Below are 19,454 nucleotides of genomic sequence, written 5' to 3' on the forward strand. Positions count from 1 at the left end.
GAACTCATTTATGTCTTGAGAAAGGCATGCCCAGATAAATCTGTAAGAGTTGCAAGGAACTGAACTGCCAACCAGAAACCGCCCTGGTAACAACATTAACAAATTCAACAACAGCTGAAAGGCTGAGAAACACCGGCCTTCGGGGGCGAAAACTCCCCAGGAGCCCCTTTCCCCAGCCAGGGGGAGTAGAAGCCCCCCGCCAGGATTTCGGATTCCAGGGTTGAGGACGCCCGCGGCGACGCCCAGCCACACACAGCAGCAGGAGCAGGGGCCACCATTTCGCTTAGTTTATTAGACAAAAATATATGATTTAGACAAGTTCGCTGACGCGCTATTTACAATCTGAAATCACTCTATATACAGGAAGGGCGGGGGGAAGACACAAGCACGTGGTGGGGGCATTTACCGAACCGATAGTCACCCGGAGCACGGTGACAGCCACCGAGCCTCGGGCACAGGCCGGCCGGGCTGCCTGGATGCGGAGCTCGGGTCGGAGGAGCCCCTTTCTGCAGAAAGCGATGGATGGGAGAGTCCTCGACTTCGTGGTCAGATCTGTCCTTTGCACTGGTCTGAAATATTTGTCTTAATTCCTCCCTCATCCCTTCCCTCCCAAAGATCTCCCCCCTCCCCCCGGGGAAAGTCAGAGACGACCCTGGATCAGGCCGACGGGAGCGCTGCTAGAATCCGCGGCGTCCCTTCCTGCGTGGCCAGCGAGCTGCAGGGGGGGAGGGAGGGGGGCGGGAAACAGCGAGACAAGAATAGCGCTGTCAGTGGACAGAAGCTGGAACCCGGCCGGGGGACTCTGCCCGCCGAGAGCCCGGGGAGGGGGCGCGGGGTCGCCGGCCCGGCGCGGCTCCCGGCTCGGGAGAAACTCGGGTGGACTCCGCCAGCCGGCTGGGGTGCCGCGGGGCTGGCGGGCCAGCGCGCGCGCGGTCCACACGGGCTGCGCGACCCCGACACCGGCCCCCACCCCTCGCCCCCCGCCCGGCTGTAAAGGCCCACGGGCACTCACTTGTCGCGCACTGGCTGGAAGGGCGACTTCAACTGCTGCGCCGGCGAGTCCGGTCTGGGGAGGAGGTCTCTCTCTGGGAGGGAGGGGGAGACACCGAGCTTAAGGACCCAGACGGGGGGGGGGGGGTGCCGCGTAGGGGCGCTGGGCCTCCCCCCTCCCCGCCCCTGGAAAGTGCCTCCAGAAACACCCCCGACCCCCCAGGGCAAGCCAGTGAGTGAGCAGGGCTCTCTCGGGGAGCCGAGGGCCTCGGTCTCCCTCCTCTACTTCAGACAGGAATCATGGCTCAACCCCAGCCCAGTGGCCACTGGGTCTCACCCTCCGGGGCAGTCAGTGCCCCCAGCCAACGCCCCTCCTGGCCAGTGATCCCCTCCATGCCATCCTCCCCGAGCTAGTGCTCCCCTATACATCCCCTTCCCCCGCCCCCCAGTGCTCCCCTCTACCGCCCCCCCACCGGGCCACTGATCCCCTCCACCACCCCACCCCTGAGTCAGTGCTCCCCTTGCCCCAGCCCCCTCCCTGGCTAGTGCTCCCCTCCGCCCCCAGGCTCGCCCCGGTTCCCAGATTCCTGGCCTGGGGCGGGGTGGACGCCCCTGGGTGCCATACCTGGGAGCGAGGGGCTGCTACGGGCCGAGGCCTTGTCGCCATGGAGCACCCCCGCGGCCACGGGGACCGGTGGCTGCGGCGGGGGCGGCGCCGACAGGTGCGGGCCGTGAGGCGCGCCCACGCCCAGGAAGGAGCGCACGTTAAGCAGCGAGCCCTGTGCGAGGAATGCGCCGTTGGTCCAGTTGGAAAACTTGCCGATGTGGCAGGTGTACAGTCCGTGGCTGGGCAGGAAGGCAGGGTGCTGCAGCGGCGCGCCCGCGGGGGGCCCGTGCGCGCCGCCGGGGTGGCCGGAAGGCGGCGGCGGCGAGGCCTTGGGCGCACCGTCGGGGCTGGTGGCCGTCTCGGCCAACGACCAGATCTTGGGCTTGCTGTTCGGCGCGCCCTGCAGGCCGCCCGCCGCCGCAGCGCCAGGGCTCAGCAGGCGCGTGCTGCCGGGCTCCGGGAGCTCCTTGGCCAAGCCCAGGGGCGAGTCTGGGGGCTTGAGTGAGTCGGCGGCTGTCAGCGGCGAGCCCTGGTCTCGCGCGAGGGCCGTGGGCGCGTCGGGCGCGCGCGGCGCCTCGGCTTTGTCCTCCTCGTCCTCGTTGCTCTGGTCGCCGTCGTGCTCGTCGATATCGATGCTCTCCAGGTCGATCTCTTCGTCGTCCTCAGCCTTCTCCGGGTCCCCCTCGGTGTCGCTTCCGAAGAGAGCGCCGTCCTCCTGGTCCTTGCTGCGCGCGCCCCACGTCACCTTGTTCTCCTTCTTGAGGCGCCGGCGCGCGTTGGCGAACCAGGTGGAGACCTGCGTGAGGGTCATCTTAGTGATGATGGCCAGCATGATCTTCTCGCCCTTGGTGGGGTAGGGGTTCTTGCGGTGCTCGTTGAGCCAGGCCTTGAGCGTGCTGGTGCTCTCCCGCGTGGCGTTCTTGGGCCGCCCGGGGTCCCCGTACTGGAACTGCCCGTAGGGGTAGTAGGCGGGAGACGTGTGGGCCGCGAAGGTGGCGGGGTGCACCCCGGGGTTGTCCTTGAGCTCATACTGTGAACCCTGCAGCCACAAGGCCCAGCGAGGGAGAAGGAGGAAAGCGGCAGAGAGAGAGACAGAGAGGTGAGTCCCCGAAACTGCGCGAGCCGGGGGCAGACAGTCCAGCCTGCTCCGGAGCAGGAAGCCTACCCTAATGCACCACCCGGGTTGGAAGAGGGGGTCAGGTCACAAACCGCCCCCAGAAGCGGCGCTTCCGCCAATCACCGAGACTTTTTTTTTTTTTTTTTGTCACTCAAGAAAAGTTCCAGAATCCTCGAAATGTGCTCCGAAGACCACAGCGGGCGCCGGGGGCCCCCAGAATTTCCCTAGGCCGCCCTTGCTGCCCCCACCCCCACCTCCCACAACCACTCCAGAAGCCCGGATTTCCAAGTTTATCTCACACTCGCTCGAGGGGAAAACCTTTTAACTGGGCTGATAAAACAGTTTCTCCAAACTCGGAGGACCAAGAGCCCAGGCCCCCCCTCCCTTCTACCCTGAGGGGGTCAAACAAAATAAACCGTCCCGGGTTTTCAGAGAATCCAAATCCGCCAGCAATTTAAAATGAAAGCATACTTCTTTTAGCTCCCAAGTTAAATCTGCATAGAATGGCTCACCCGCACTTAAAGGTCTATAGTGGGTGACAGGCAATTTAAAATTTTAATCCTGGCCGTGATCGACAACAATAACAAAAACACCGTTTGTTTTTTTTAAATACAAAAAGAAGGCTTATCCGGTAAAACATTAACGCGAGGCCCCGAGCGCCGGCTGCGCGAAGCAGAACCGCTTCCGCGGCCCCTTCTCAAGTTTGACTTTGATCAGGAGCTAGCAAGCACAAACTGTTTGCAGGCATTTAGAGGCGGTGATTTATTTGCAATCAATATTCTTTTTATCATCGGTAGTAAAACACAGCAAGTCAAATTATCCCACCAGGTTTTTTGGTAAATAACATTTTATCTTTCTAACAACCTCATTAGGCCTCATTATTACCATAAATTGCCCAGACAGACATTCACTCACAATTTTATCTTTTGACTTCCAAATCCCCAACCGTAAGGGCTTGGAAAACCTAGGCACAGAATTTGAGTTTGGATTTAGGCTTTCTTTCCAAGAAGGGACAGGAGTCCAGGAGGAAACACAGGCACACACACATACCTTTGGGGGGTGGGGGGGGCGGATTTCTATATAATTTGCCATTAAAGCAAAAAAAAAAAAAAAAAGCATCTCTGTTTCCAACCACAATACAATAGGAGTGGGTCCTCACCGCAGGGCCCCCACCCTCCTGCACAAACACAGGCAGGTTTCCCAAATGGCACATAACTATTAAAGTTTTCTGTTAAAACAAATTATATATATATATATATATATATATATTTCTCCATGTAAAAACTGTCGAGTTGTGTTAGCAGACGGGGACCTCCGACTCTGAGAAAGTTGCAAAAAGCAGAAGATTTCTTGGACTATTTAGTTCGGCGGTCGAAGCCACACAGATAACGTTTCTCTGGCCAGATTTCGTTTTCTGCCTAATCTTTGCAAAACGTCCTTTGCACGTTTCTAATTATTTTGGTTGTAACTGTAAGGAAGACATTTCGGCCGCCTCTCTGCTGGGAATTCTCTTTGAAAGGATACCTTGTAAATCTCTCATCGCTTCCCCGGCATCCCCGCCGCCAGAACAAAATGGGAGCTGATCTTTTTCCAGAGCAACCGAGCTCAACGGCAGCTGGGGTCGCTTTCAGAGAAATAGGCTTTCTTTTCAAAACTACAAGAAAAGTTCCAGCAAAGCACGCCGGCCGTCTTGCTCCTGTACAGTTGCCGGGTGTTTATTTTCTGTCTCTTCTTCGCGGAGTGGGGAGACCTGCGGGGGGGGAGGGGGGTGCCTGCAAACTGCATGACCCTGCGGGCAGCAGAGCAGGAGGGGGCTGCCTCCCCGACCCCTGCGCCCGGCGTGCAGTCCCCAGCAGTCCGAAGTTTTAAACTAGGCTTCGCAGGCAGACCTTAGAGAAATGGATCCCTTAGACCAACGGCCCTGCGGAGCATTCAATCTGCAGCACACTCCCCACCCCACCCCCCATATCTGACACCCACTGGGACAGGAGGCTAAGAGGACAGCATTTATTTTAAGCCCAGGGACACTGTTCTTTTTAATCCTCCATTATATAACGCAAGAAGAAAAGTGCTTTTCTTTTCGGTGCAAATGAAATGAAAACTTTAACAACTTACGGAAGTCAAAGCAAACACCGTTTCAGATGCCAACAATTATTTCGCCTTTTTTGTTTTTAAATTTCAAATTTGCACTCCGGCCTTGGAGACCCCCTCGGCCCGTCCGATCTCCATTGTTAGCCTTATTCTGACCGCCTCTATTTCGCTTTAAAAGGTTCCCTCGGGTGCACGGGATACAACCGCACGAGTTCTGCCCGAGAGGAGGAAAAATCGAGTCTCTGGTCCCGGCCCAAAAGCTGAAAAGGTCGCGCAGCGGGGCCCGCGGCCCGGGAAGGGGCGGCCGGGTAAAGGGCCCGCCTGCCCCGCCGCCGCCACCGAATCGGGGGCGTCGGGCACGAGTTTGTCCCGACCTTCAGCGCAGGCCGCTGGCCCCCGGCCTGCTCCGTGGGCCTCCCTACCCCCACCGGGACCCCCCGAGCGACCCAGGTCTCCCATCTCCCCGCTTCCCCAGGCCCACGGGCCGGGCCGTTACCGGGCCGGCCTCTCAGCGCTCCCCGCCGCCTCCGCCCCGCCGGACTGGGCCGCTCGGCCTCCCCGCCCGGGCCCCCGCCCCCTCGGCCCGGGCGCCCTGATCGCGCCGCCGGAGGGCAGCGCGTGAGAGCGGGCCGGGAGCACTCACCATCTGAGAGAAGAGGCTGAGGTCGGCGGCGTAGGGTAGGAAGGCGCTGTAGTTGGGCGCGCCCGCGTAGGGGCCGGCCGCCGCGTACATGCCCAGCACCGAGGTGACCGCTGCCGCCCCGGCTCCCGCGCCCAGCTCCGCCGCCCCCGGCCGGCCCGACGAGGCGGCGGCCGCGGCGGCGGCGGCGGCCGCAGCCAGCACCCCCGGGCGCTCGCCGCCGTAGGCGCCGGGCCCCGCGGCGCTCAAGTACTGCGGGTAGCCCAGCTGCGGAAAGGACATGTCCGCGGAGTCGGCGGCGGCGGCGGCGGGCAAGTATCAAAGAGGCGGGGGAGGTTAGGCGCGGGGCTAGGGAAGGCCGGTGCCGGGGTTGGGGGCAGCGGGCCGCCGGCCGGGCGCGCTCGGGCCGGCCCGGAGGCGGGGGCCGGTGGCTGTTCCTCGGCCCCGGTGCTCGCTGGCGCCCGGCTCCAGGCTGCGCCCGGCTCCGCGATCGCGCGCCGACTGCGGCGGCCGCCCTCAGCTCGGCGGCGCGGCTTTCAGACACAATTTGAAGTTGATGCTTTGATTGGCATCCCCTTGAGCGCTGGCCCCGCCCCCGGCTCCCCCGCTCCCCGCCCGCCCCCTCCCCGCCGCCCGCCCTCGCCGGCCGCTCCTGCCCCTCCCGCCGAGCACGTGGTGCCCCGCGCCGGCCGGGCCACCTCCGCCCGCCGAGCGCCCGGGCTGCCGGGGCGGGCCCGCAGGCCGCGTCCCGGTCGGCGCGCCCGGCCGTCTGACAACCTGTCGACGCGGGTTTACAGCTGGCGGACACCGGGGTCTGCAGTTTCGCAGCCCTGGCCAGTCTTGCTTGCTCACAAAACACCACCTCGGCGCCTGCCTTCCCACCGTTGGGCCGGCAGGGAAGGGGCGGGCGAAGGCGCGGTGCCAGCCGGCGAGGAGCGCCCTCTCCTCCGAGCTCCGGGCACCTCCTCGGACGTCCCCCCGGGACCTATTTTGGCAGAAGTGCCCCTAAACCGGCGGGGCGTGGCACCCCGAGACGGGCAGGGTGTCCCCCTGCCCCCGCCACCCGGGATTAACGGGGCATCCCTCCGGCAGGGGCTGGCTCTCTGCACTCGGAGAGGCGGGCACCCGCCGAGCACCGCGAGCTTTTCCAGCAGTGTGAACTTTGAGAAAGGCCACCGGCTGCGAAGCTTGAAGGAAGCTAACGGCTGGTTCTTTGGGGGCGGGGCGGGGCGGGGAGGGTATCTTTTCTTTGCGGAGAAAGTACCACCGCGGAGGGAGAGACACAGGCCGCCCCCGCCCTGGCGACAGGAGGGGCCAGCGTGGCCTGGACACCCCTCGTTTGTCCACTAGGCGAGCAGATGCTGGAAGTCAGCTTGTGCGCAGCGCGCCGGCCCGAGGCGGCGCCGCGACGAGCCCGGGGACGGGGCGTCACGCTCCCGCCGCCCTCGCCCTTCTCTCCGCCTGACCGCCCGCCCGAAGAGCCGAGAGCTACACGGCAGGGCATCGCGTGCGCTCGGGGGGGCGGATCCGGGGTGCCTGGGGTCTGGTGGGGCTGGGGCGCAGACGCCCAGAATGCTTGGTCCTCCTGGCCTCCCTGCCTGCGCCTTGGACCGCGCTGGGGCAGGCCGCTCCTGAGCGGCCCTCGGGGTTTGGCCCTGGAGGCTGGGTGGGCGGCGCGCCCCGGGGTACCCGCCTGGGCTCACTCTCCTAAGCTGCGGCCAGAGCTCGGCGAGTACTTCCTGCAGCTGCATTCCGGCGCGCGGAGCCATGCAGGGGTGGCGTCCATGGGCCTGGTGTCCCCCTCGCTTTGGGCCCGTTGGAGACCACAGAACTGAGGTCAGGTCCTGAGCGCGCCCTGCGTCTGTACCTTGGACACCCAGGCATCCATCTCCAGCCTCTAACTCCCTCTTCCAGTTGCTAGGGACCTTCCAGGCCCAGGGACTTTAGAAGCATCCGGAGAGATTCGGGTTCCCCAGCTGGAGACCTGAGGACAGAGCCAGCGCCTGTAATTAGCCGCAATAACGCCCATAATAGTAATTACTAATTACCAGCTGTGTAACCAGGCTTTATTTTCTGTGTTCAGAGTCAGATTTTCTTCCTGGTCATGCTCCCCCCCACCCCTTATCTCCAACCCCGACCTCACCCCACCAGTCCCTCTTACCCACAGCAACTGCTAGGGCTCCTTTCCTGCAGTGACAGCTTCTGGGGGTGGGAGGGCAGCGGGCAGGTGGGCGCTCCTGCTCTGGGAAGCCCCTGACCACAGCTTCCTCCTGCCCCCAGCCCCCCAGCCCACACTCCCCAACCCCCTCTCTCGCCAACACCCAAAACAAACCAATGGGCCTTGGCCACTGTCCTGTTTAGCAAGCTCCAGTGTCACGTTTCAGGGTGACAGGTAAGCACAGGTAAGATAAGGCCTCTTGTGAGACCTGAAGAGCCAGATGAAATGTACGCCCAGAGAAACTTCCGGTGTCAAGATTGAGCCACAGGATGAATCACCTTCTTCCCAGCCCTACTTGCAGCTGTGTGAGCCCCTCACACCGTAGCCATCCCAGCCTGGGGAAGATGGAGGAAGACAGGACAGCCTTGTCCTGACCCCCAAGGGGCCCAGCAATGCCACCCTCCACGCTCTGGCTGTATCTGCATCACCTCCTCTCTGGTCCTGGAGTGATTCAGGTTCCTGAACGCACCTGAGAGGTGAGTGGGAAGGGCCCACCAGAAATAGTTCCTGGGGATAAGGCGGTTCTGGGGGAACTGGTACTAAGAAGGCCTGTGGACTGGCCCCCAGGGAGCCCTGGCAAGATGCCTGAGGGTGCCTGTAGGCCTCCCTGAGGGCCAGGCACAGGATCCTAATGGAGTCGGGCAACCACCCCTTCCCTTCTTTCTCCTTGGTACAGGGGTACAGGGGAACCCCAAAATTTGCACATAGAAAACTTGGAAGCAATGTACACAAAAAATAAATTAAAAAAAAATTAAGAAATGTGTCCAATCATCAAGAGGGGAGCAGAGAAAGATCTAGAACTTCCTGCCTCAGTGTCTTGCCACTGGCCCTCTACTTATTTTTAACGTCAAGTGGTGAAGTAGAGCCCAGGAAGGCCCAGGGTGCCTGAGCCAGGAGAGTGGCCCTCTGCCCAAAACCTCCTTGGGGCTGACTTGACTAAGTGCTAGTGGATCCAGAATTTTCCCCAAGAGGCCAGCCCAGCTCAGCAGCTCAGCTCTTCCGACGACGTCCAGGCCATCCACAGGACGACCCTGGCCCTGCACCAGAGGCTGGAGTTGGGGAGGGGGGGTGGGCGGTGGGGCTCTAGCTGTCCCTCCCTTACAGCTCCCAGCCCTGCTGCTCTGGGCCCGAGCGGGGAGAGCCCCGCTTCGCAGAACGTTAGCCACCATCGCCGCCTTCCCTGGGGTGGCTCAGGGGGGCCGGATGCCTGGTCCGGGAGCCGCAGGGACGGGGCATTCCCCCAGCCGGTCTCCTCCCGGTCTGCCCAGAGCCAGAGACAGGGCCTGGGAGCCGTGCAAAGCCGGACCTAGGGGTCGCTGCAAGGTCGAATCGAAGCTCGGGCAGGCTGGGTCCCGGAGCCCTGTGCTCAGTAAGGACCCCCACCCTCTCAGGGACCCGAGGCGATTGGCCTCCATCGCCCCGCAGAACTCCCTTTGGCTGGAAAGCCGGGACTCTTGGCGCCCCTCCCGGCTAGGACGTGAGCCTCGGGAGGCACCCACGCGTGTGCAGGGCCCGCGTGTGCAGACGCGGCTCCGGAGGGAGGTGACTCTGCTGGGCGGGGTGAAAGATTCCCAGGCCGCTTACCGGGAGGGGGCGGGCCTGGGGTGATGGGTGAACGAGGCGCGTTTGAACCAACTTGGCGGAAAGTTCATGTGCTCCGTTCCATTACGGTGGGCGGGGGCTGGGGGGCGGGGAGCGGGTTTTCTAACTGGAGGGAATTGCTATCACCCACCTGAAACATATCCTGTGCTTTTTCTTTCCCCAGACCCCCATAAAAGTTCCTCCAGTTCCCTTCCCTACCCCTGCCCACCGCACCCTCTGTTTACATAAGAATGAGATTAAGTGTACCAAATAGCATCCTCATTTACAATTTTATTCCCTCGGAAATAAACCTCCAGCCTTGCGGACCCAGGTCTCTGAGGAAGAGGAGGAAGCTCCCGGGGACCCAGTCCAATCCCCGAGCCCTCATGGACCTGCCTTTGTCGCCAAGGCCGGAGCCACTTAGACCTACTCGGGCACAGCGGGCGGCGCCTCGGCCCTGTCTCCTGCCTTTCCAAACGGCCCGTATTTGATTTGCAGATATCGGGGCTGCCTCTCCGGGCCGCAGCTCGGATTGGAGGCCGGCCGGGCAGCCTGACCCTGGCGGCACCCTGCCCCTGCGGCCAGTCCCCCGCCCCAAACCTTGCACCCCGATGGATGAAACCCAGGTCAACACTTAGGACCTTTCTCCCGCAGGATCCAGCCGGAAAGCCACACCCGCTTAGGGACAGCGAGACGAGTGTCAAACAGTCCCCGGGCAGCCGAGACCCTCTCAGGAGCGTCCAGCTCTCACCGTGGAGCCCAAGGGCTCCAGCCCGGAGCCAGCCGGGTTGGTCGGGCCACGGCAATTCCGCAGTCCCCTCGGTCTGGACCCCTCCGGGCCGGGCCTGCGCGCTCCGGCGACTCCAGGCCCAGACCCACGCGGAGCCCGACCGAAGGTTAGCCCTGGTGCCTCCCGGCCTAGACTAGCACCCAGCAAACGTCCTGAGCGAACGGGACTGCCGAGACCCCGCGGCGAGACTTGCGCGCCTGCCTGGCACGACAAACCCAGTGGGGCTGGCGGAGGAGATTCCAGAAAAACCCGGGGAGAAAAATCGCCGTGCAGCAAGGGCGGTGGACGGCCAGATGCTCGGGGTCAAGCCCCGCACGAACGCACGAACGTAGAGCGCGTGTCTGGATGGAGGGGGCCGTGCCCCCCGGGCGCCGCGAGCCTCCTGAGCCGGCCTCCGTTTCCCCCGGTGGAGACACGGACCACAGGGCCCCGGCCTGGAGTGTCGGAGGAAGCGAATTACATGCGTGTGCGCACATGTCAATATTTTATAAACCTCCCCTTAATTAACCAGATCATTTCCATTATGCCTCCAACCCCATCCACCGCAACGGTGTGAGGGTTTGCAGGCTTTATAATTTGATGCCACCAGACGGTTGCTCGGGGGCAGAGGTGTGATCGCCCGCGCCAGCTGCACTTGTATTTATTTGTTTTTCTCCCGTGTTCCTGTAGGGCGCCATTATGCAGTTTTTAATTAGTTTGTGTTTGTAGTTCACCCGTCCCAAATCAATGCCATCCCGGAGCACGGCGATGTAAATTCTCGAAGTACAGGTGTAGCTGCCTGCTCGGGAACACGGGGAAGCTCGTGTCTGACAAATGAAAGCCGGGCGGACTGTCAGCTCTCGGCAGCCAAGAGGCTCAGATCAAAGCCATCGGGGACTCCTGCGCCCTCGGAGCGCCTCAGTGGCGGCGGCTCCTAATGCTATTAGAGGGAGAGTCGGGTGCAGCTTGGCGTGGGGGACAAAGTGACTTTTCATTTTGCTGGAATCCTGGGCTCCCTGGGCCAGTGCCGGCCTCCCGCGCGCCCTGGCCTTGGGGCCTGGTGGGCTCCGGATGCCCGGCTGGCTGTGGGCGCGCGTGCACGGACCCAGCGCTGGAGAAAGGTCATTCCCACTTCCCGCGGGGTTCCGCAGCCCTTTCCTAGAACCCACGGCCAACAGCCGGGACATTGGGAATCTCCAGACGGGAGAACGCCCCCACCCCCCACTCCCAGGTCCTGCTCATTTCTCTTCTTGAAATGACCTCTGTGCAATGAGTGCAAATTATTCTTCCCAGCCACCAGGGAATTCTTTTAAAGATTTTTTTTTTTTTTTTGGATCGGGAATAAGAGATTGTTCATCTTTAACTAGACCACATAGAAATTATGATTCAACAGCAGTGTGTATTTAATTAGAGTAATCTCACTTGAATTTAATTACCTAATGAATTATTTGTTTAAAAGGTAGAACGTCTTGTTTGCCAAGTGTGGTGCAGACCTCTGATAAGAACTTGTGTTATAAGGACATTACAGTATAAAGCAGCCATGTAGTCAGGTTTGCGTTTAACTCTTTGCGTGTGTAATGGTTACTGTAACACCCAACACACACACTGATCGTCTCCGGAAGGCTGAGGGGAGGGCAGAAGCTCCATTAGCCAAACAGAGGTTTAGTTCTGTTGTGCAGGCAGGGCCCCTTCGAAATTAATATCTTCCAACCACTTTCCTCATACACATCTATTTTTAAATGTATTTTTCAATAGTTTTGTGTGTGTGTGCCAGATGACAGCTGCCTATTATGACTCATTTTATGATTCATATTTGCAATGAAGTGGTACATCTCCTTCAGGAAAACTCCAGCCTAGCTTCTCTGGGTGCCTGAACCTCCATACTAGTGACAGGAAGGCTTTCTGAGGTCATCGAACGTTAGAGGAAGGGAAGCTACAATGCCCCAGACTGTGATCTTAACCCCTAGTGCCTAAATAATGGAAGGATTTCATCCCCTCTCGTTTTATAAGAGCAAATGACTCCAAACCGTGCCACCCTTTCCAATGGGCTCTGAAGGGGACGTGTCTCAAGCTGAACATACATGAAATCCACCTGGTTGAATTCCACTGTTATTTTCATTCATGGGTCATTAACCAAATATTTAATTGTAGATTTGGGCACTATTATCACATAAATATTAAGTATTAATAATATAGTGTTCAACTAAGTAGGAATAGGCTTATGAGAAAAAATAAAAAACTTTGATAAGAATTATTAACTTTTTTAGAGTCTCTTATTTTTATCACAGCTGTGCATTTTAAAACTGATGCTTTAGCAACTGATAGTGGTTATTAATAAATTATAAACTTAATCATGTTAAGTTATGGTTACAGTCGCATCTTTCTTCCTAAGAAATAGATCTACATGAATACATATTTTAAACTTAGTTATAAATTTACTTCACATATTCTTCCAAATAACAACTGATGATAACAACCAGAAAGGACATGAGATAATAGCTTAGGGATGATAATACATTCCTCAGATCTGAGCAAATCCAAAGACGATTTGCTAGTAAAATCCTCAAAGAAAATGGTTTGTGAGTGATGGAAGAAGGAAAATACTTAATAGCATATTTATGTTGGGCTCTTTCCAAAATGTTTGAAATTTAGACCAAAGAGTATTCCATCTCCCATGAGTCCCTCTCAACCCTCAATCACTTATATTATTAAAGATAAAACCTACCTACTAGAAATACCTTTGTAAAATACCAATTGATAAATATAGGTCCATACAACAGTCTGGGTAGAAATTTTCATCTTCCATGCATAATGTGTGGACCACAAGTCACTGGCTGATAGGTTAAAAATCTATTCATTTAAGAGGCATTCATTCAACAAAAGTACCCCCACAGAGGACTCTTTGGGAGTTCAGGAGACTGTTTCTGGAAAGTTCTGAAGATAGGCAAAGACCACCAGCATCTTCTAGGACCATTATAGAAGAGCAAAACCGGGGGTATGAGTGCTCAAAGGATTTCCCAGGCGAGAGTACTGGACTGAGTTGCCATTTCCTCCTCCAGGGCGACCTTCCCAACCCAGGGATGGAACCCACATCTCCGAGTCTCCTTTATTGCAGGCGGATTCTTTACCATTGATCCACCAGAGAAGCCTGAATGGTCTGAGGGGGGAGCCTTAAAAAGCCCCAGACCAGGGCACCTTTGCCTGCTCTTGTACAGACATCCCTTGCACTGTAAGGGTGCCCAGGGATTCTCCGGAGTTCAGGGCGTCTGTCTGTCTTTGTCTGCCACCTCCCCCTCCTCTTCACCCCTGGCAAGAAAAACCACACAGAGAGGCCTGAGGTGATGCCATCCTTGAGGGTGTTGAGTGAGTGTGGATGCAAGGTGGGAATGAAGTGCTGAGAGAAGGAAGAAGCTCAGGAGGGTAGGTTTTCTTCTCCCAGACACTCCTGCAGAGGATCCTTTGGCCCAGGGAGCACAGCACCTCCATGACCCAGGAGGAGGCCACTGTGGGCAGAGCCCCAGGTCAGGAAGGTCCCCTTCTCTGATTCCTGCATGCCTGCCCTCCCCGAGCCCCTTCTCTTAGAGCCCCTCCTAATGCTCTCGAGCTGAGGAAGGCTCCCAAGTCCCGGACAGACCGTCCACGCTGCCAGCTACAGGCACCCTTTGCCCTCCAATGCAAAAGCACGTGGCCTGTGGTCCACCCTCTTGGCAATAAACTGAGTGACTGGTAGGCTAATCCTAGCCCCTGATTCAACCAGGGATGGCCGTCAATGGTCAGAGGTGGGTCAGCTCAACCTCTTGCACTGGGAATATTGTGTTTTACTAAGGGACTGTCTGTGCATGGACACAAAGCTTGCGGGAAAGACCCACTCTCTGGATGGAGGGTGAGGGAGGGCCGGTCCTCCCCAACCTCTCTTTGAAGAAAGGGAGGATTAACACCCTCTTGACCAGTGACCACTGCCTCTCAGATGCAGCTGATGGCAGAAGCTAGTTTGGAAGAGACCTTCTGAATCCTGCCACCCGTCTTAAGCTGCCCCAGCCACCATAACAAGACCCTGCAGCCTGTGGTTTCAACAAGGGAAGTATGTCTTCTCACAGTTCTGGGGGCCGGAAGCCCAAGGTCAAGGTGTCGGCAGGTTTGATCTCTCTCCCCCTGGCTTGCAGATGGCTTCCTTTCTGGTCCTGCTGGTCCTCTGTGAGTCCAGGTTTCTCTTTTTTAGGATTACTGGTCAGATTGGATGACGACCCACCCTAAAGAGCTCATTTTAAAAGATGAGTGAATGCTAGTCGCTCATTTTTGTGACCCCATGAACTGTAGCCCACCAAGCTCCTCTGTCCATGGGATTCTCCAGGCAAGAATAATGGAGTGGGTTGCCATTTCCTCCTCCATCATTTTAAAAGAATCACATCTTAATTTAAAGGCCCATCTGCAAATACTGTCACCTTCCGAGGTGTTACGGGGTTAGGCCTTTAGAGGGAACACAATTCAACTCAGAACACCACCCACAGCCACCCAGCCCCCTCCCACTCCAAACAGCATCAGGGTTCATTAGTTGAAGCCCTGCTCACTTCTGACACAACAATACATCCTTTAGTTTGGAGGCAGAAAAATCCTAGAAGAAGCTCCAGAGTTGTTCCCTCCTCAATTTTGTAGAGCACAAGAACACCTTCATTAAAACCAAAACAAAAATGTGTAATGTTCAGTAGGGTATTATATTTCCTATTTGAAGCCTTCCCAGTGTTGGTTATTATCAGAGGCTAAAGTTGGCCACTCTGTCCATCTCAACTATAAGAGGACTTTCCTGTAACAGGGTTAAACTCTCTAGACGAGAAGAGCCTTAGTTTTGAAGCAAGCATGTCTGAGAAAGTGAATTTTATTCTAAGCCTGTAGTGATGTCTGCCTTGTCTCCATCCCTCTGAGGCCATCCAGCGGCTCTAGGAGGCTCCGCGCCATAGATGCATCCCCCCTGCCTCCCGGTCAATTATCTCGGGAAAATTTCAAAGGCATCAGTTAAGCCCTGTTTCCCAGATTTTGCTAAAGAGGCAAAGACTGCACAGTAGTTAAGCCTCTGACTTGTATCTGCTGGGGCCCTAAGGTTGAGGGTTAGGGCATAGACATAAGTCTGGTCGGGAAGGAATTGCCAAAAAAAAGGAAAATTTGAGCCCCATTCCGTCTTTTATCAGCAGCCGCACCTCTCTGCCAGCAGATGCATCATCAGCAAGGCGGCAGGGTGCTGGGAGAGCCCTTGCGATCATTTTACAGGCTGTGGACCGCGTGACATTATCTCTAGAGTTGAGCTAAGTGGTGTGTCTAAGGTCACTTAGCCAGTGTGTAATAAATCCAGGATTAGAACCTCAGCACACAGTTCGACAGTGTGACAGGACAGACGGACTCTCTGATCTCCGGATGTGACCTCCTTCCCACCCTCTCCTCCCAAACCCCGAGGGAACCCCTGCACCTGGGTCCACCGATCCTGTCTCAAGACCACCAGCGGGCAACTTGGGGTGCTCCTGGCTCCTTCCTCCCTCCATCTGCCTTCCTTTCTACCCCTTTTTTTCATTTATTCTCCTAACAGGCACTTGTGGAGGAACCACTTTAAGAAACGGACAGCGTCATGTGCTGCGAGGGATGCTAAGATAAAGGAGACAGCTGTCCTGATCACCTAAGTGTCTAAGGTGAGGTTGACAGTTTGGTAAAACACATACAAACACCTCCTTACTCTGCAAGGCAGAAAGAAGTGCCAAGAGGGATGTCCTAGCTCTTTAACATCAGGATCTCAGCTCCAAATCCCCCTTTACCTTTGTTTGGCTCTGTGATGCTGAGCTCTGCAAGCCCCGTGTCTGCTTCACTAGTATCTTTCCCTTAAACTCTGCCAACAGAGGATGCTTGGTGGTGTGGTGGTGGTGTGTGTGTGTGGTGGTGGGGGGCGGGGGCCGGGAGGTGGATCCTGCAGGATGGAAGGAGCCTGTCCTGGATCACTTCCTGTGACTCTCATCACCCTCCCGGGCACTCTTCACCTCGGTGGCAGTGGGTCCTTCCTGTAGCATCAGCTGAGTCCAGTGTTTGGGTTTCTAGCCTCACAGAACCAGACAGTCGTGTCTCCTTGAGAGCCAAAGGTGGTGACCAGCGTCTCCAGTCCAGAGGTCCGGGGCTCCGCTCATGGGGCTCTTTGAACTTTACTATCTCTACCTTCTTTCTCCTGTTTCCTATTTTCTACATCTGCCTCTGAGGAGCCCCCTATTTTCTTTGCACCTTTTCCATTAACTAGTTGGAAAAGTCTTTGTACTGTGTTTGCTAGGGCGGCTGTAACAAATGGTCCAGACTGGGAGGCTTACACGACAGAAACGGGTTCTCTCCAAGTCTGGAGATTGAAGGCCAAGGTCGAGGCGTGGCAGGGCTGGCTCCTGCTGAGCTTGTAAGGGAGAATCGCCCCAGGCCCCTCTCCTACCCTCAGGAGGTTCCGGGTCATCTCTGGGGTCCACTGGCTTGAGAAGCATCACCCTGCTTTCTGCCTTCATCTTCACGTGGTTTTCACTCTGTGTGCATTTCTGGGTCCAAATCCCCCCTTTGCACAAGGACACCAGTCATGCTGGATTAGGGTTCATACATACTCAAGTGTGACCTCATTTCAACTCATAACAGCTGCAAGGACTCTGTTTCCAAATTGGGTCTCATTCTGAGGCGATGAGGGTTAGAAATTCAGCATGGAAATCTGGACGTTGAGTGGGGGAAGAACAATTCAGCTGGCTATTGCTACTGTGCAGTCGCTAAGTCATGTCTGCCTCTTGCGACCCCATGGACCATAACCCACTGGGCTCCTCTGTCCATGAGATTGTCCAGGCAAGAATGCTGGAAGGTGGTAACATTGCCTTCCCCATGGGATCTTCCCCATCCAGGGATGGAACCCACATTTCCTGCATTGTAGATGGAGGATTCTTTATGGCTGAGCCACCAGGGAAGCCCCAATTCAACATTTAACTGAGAATTTGTCATGTTAACTTTCCTCTCTCCAAATAACTAGGTGATTTCTGCTCCTCCAGTAGGCATGGGCTGATGCCAGGGACCCAGACGTAGGAATCAAAGGAAGAAGTTATTGACTCTGTCAGTGAGGAAAGCGACCTACCACTTGAACCAGGGCTGAAAGGTGACCTGATTTGAGATGGGTAAAGCATGTGAGCAGAGGGTGTACCCAAGGGTACACAGCAGGTCTCAGAAGCTGTGAGCACACCGGCCAGGCTGCAGCTGCCACCATCAGGGACAAGCTGGGAAGTGGGGCTGCAGCAGAGCGAGTTTCAGAAGCACATGATGAGTTTGGACTGTGTTCTGGGCCATGAAAAGCTATGACAAACCTAGGCAGTGTTTTAAAAAACAAAGACATCACTTTGCCAACAAAGGTACAGATAGTTGAAGCTATGATTTTTCCAGTAGTCATGTATGGATGTGAGAGCTGGTCCATAAAGAAAGCTGAGCACCTAGGAATTGATGCTTCTGAATTGTGGTGTTGGAGAAGACTTTTGAGAGTCCCTTGTACAGCAAAGAGACCAAACCAGTCAATCCTAAAGGAAATCAACCATGAATATTCATTGGAAGGGCTGATACTGAAGCTAAGGCTCCAATCGTTTGGCAACTTGATGTGAAGAACTGACTCATTGGAAAAGACCCTGATGCTGGGAAAGATTGAAGGTGGGAGGAGAAGGGGATGACAGAGGATGAGATGGTTGGATGGCATCACCAGTGCAATGAACATGAGTTTGAGTAAGCTGTGGGAGCTGATGATGGACAGGGAGGCCTGGCGTGCTGCAGTCCACGGGGTCACAAAGAGTTGGACACGAGCGACTGAACGACAACCACTGGGCCCTGAGGAGGTTTGGCAGGTCTGAGGGGAGAAGGAGACCCTTAAATGTGTCAGAGGAGAACCAAGAACCAGTGTAGGACAGAGATATAGAGCCGAGAACATCTCAGCCATGGTGGCTGCCATACGGGTACCTACCCTGGGAGCGAAGCGCCTGAGTGCTCCTGTGGGTAGATAGAGAGACGGTCTACCTCCCACCGCCCTGCTGTCCATGAGGACTCCACTCAGTAAAGTGACGGGGGAAGACTGGTCCTCCTTCCTGCTCATGCCTCCAGGCAGAACAGCTCCGCTCCTTCATCTTACATCTCAGATTTCCAGAGAAGATTTTGTCTGAACAAAGGGGTTTTTTGCCTTAATATGAACATCAGGACTCACTAAAGTGCGTGCTCATCAGGTTTTGGATTCTCTTATCTTCAAGGGATCTGAAGATGCATAAATCTCTGATTGGTTATGAAACCTGGCATATTCACACAGCTCCTTGTTCTGTCTGGGTTCACTAGGGTTCCTGTACGTATCCAGAATGTACAATCATACCTTTTACGACAGGGTACTGAAGAATTTGATTGATTTCTCAGGATATATGAAATGTTAAAACAGAAATCTGGAGTGACACCAATGTAAGGGGGAAATAATGCTGTCCAATAAAGGCGATTACCATTATTATCATTATTAATGATATTATTGATACTTCCTCACTGACAGATGAACACAATTGACTTGCAAGCCTTCCCTTGGCATGTAAACTTTCAGGCCATTACCCGAAGACTGAGTTAATTGTTTCATCACTAGGGCAGATAAATAGAGGGGTCATAAAGTGGGGTAATGATCCTTCCGTGTGTGCTGTGTCACAAAACTCCTGATTAACACGAGGTGGAGTCCCTCCGTATCACAGGGAAAGCGCTATGCTGTTTAGCTGGTCTCCTTCCTGACTCCATAATGCACATATACTACATGCAAAATGTGTCGTTGATTAGCATCTGCATGGAACAAACTCAGTGTCAATTAGTCCATTTTATCAGTGCCCCTTGATGTCTTCACTGGGGGATAAACCCCTCCAGGCTTCCAGGAGTTCACTTGGTTTTATCTGGATAGAGGAAGCAAGCAGAAAAGCTACCATTGTAGTTTCATTGACAGTTGGGTAGTTTACAAGCTCATCAAGGCTGTTGTCAATTTCCGGGCTGCTCATGCCTAACTTCATTATATCACAATGTAACCAGGTTATGTAAGAAGTTAAATAAAAGAAGCTCCATTGGAACCCTGGCGTGAACCCTCATCCCCACAGGAAGATTTACTCTTATCAGAAGAGATGTGATCTTGTAGAACAGTGTGTGTGTGTTAAGTCTCCCTGTCCAAGCACAGAGATTTGTACCCTCTCGTAAGGATGAAAGCTTCTGCTTCTCAAGTCTCATTCCGCGCCGTGTTGGAGCACTGTGAGACCACAGTGGATTTACTTCAAGAATTTGATGGTTGCTGACTTTCTGCAAATTCTTCCCTGCCCCTTGAATTCGCTATTTAATTTTATCATCAAGCCAAGCCATCCAAGGAGAAACCACCTCTCTAAGCCTTACTCCCGCCCACCTGAAATACAA

General features: G+C 55.9%; 1 protein-coding gene across 1 annotated transcript; it reads right to left on the reverse strand.

Moving 5' to 3' along the window:
- Nucleotides 1-272: 272 nt before the first annotated feature.
- On the reverse strand, nt 273-5,964 carry IRX1 (iroquois homeobox 1). Its single transcript, XM_025270729.3, has 4 exons — nt 5,449-5,964; nt 1,616-2,636; nt 1,013-1,085; nt 273-715 (listed from the first exon to the last, which is right to left on the reverse strand). The coding sequence occupies exons 1-4, from the start codon at nt 5,725-5,727 to the stop codon at nt 658-660; spliced, it is 1,431 nt and encodes a 476-aa protein (XP_025126514.1). The 5' UTR covers nt 5,728-5,964; the 3' UTR covers nt 273-657.
- Nucleotides 5,965-19,454: the final 13,490 nt, after the last annotated feature.

This window comes from Bubalus bubalis, chromosome 19 (assembly GCF_019923935.1).
Source record: "Bubalus bubalis isolate 160015118507 breed Murrah chromosome 19, NDDB_SH_1, whole genome shotgun sequence".
Taxonomy (NCBI): Eukaryota; Metazoa; Chordata; class Mammalia; order Artiodactyla; family Bovidae; genus Bubalus; species Bubalus bubalis.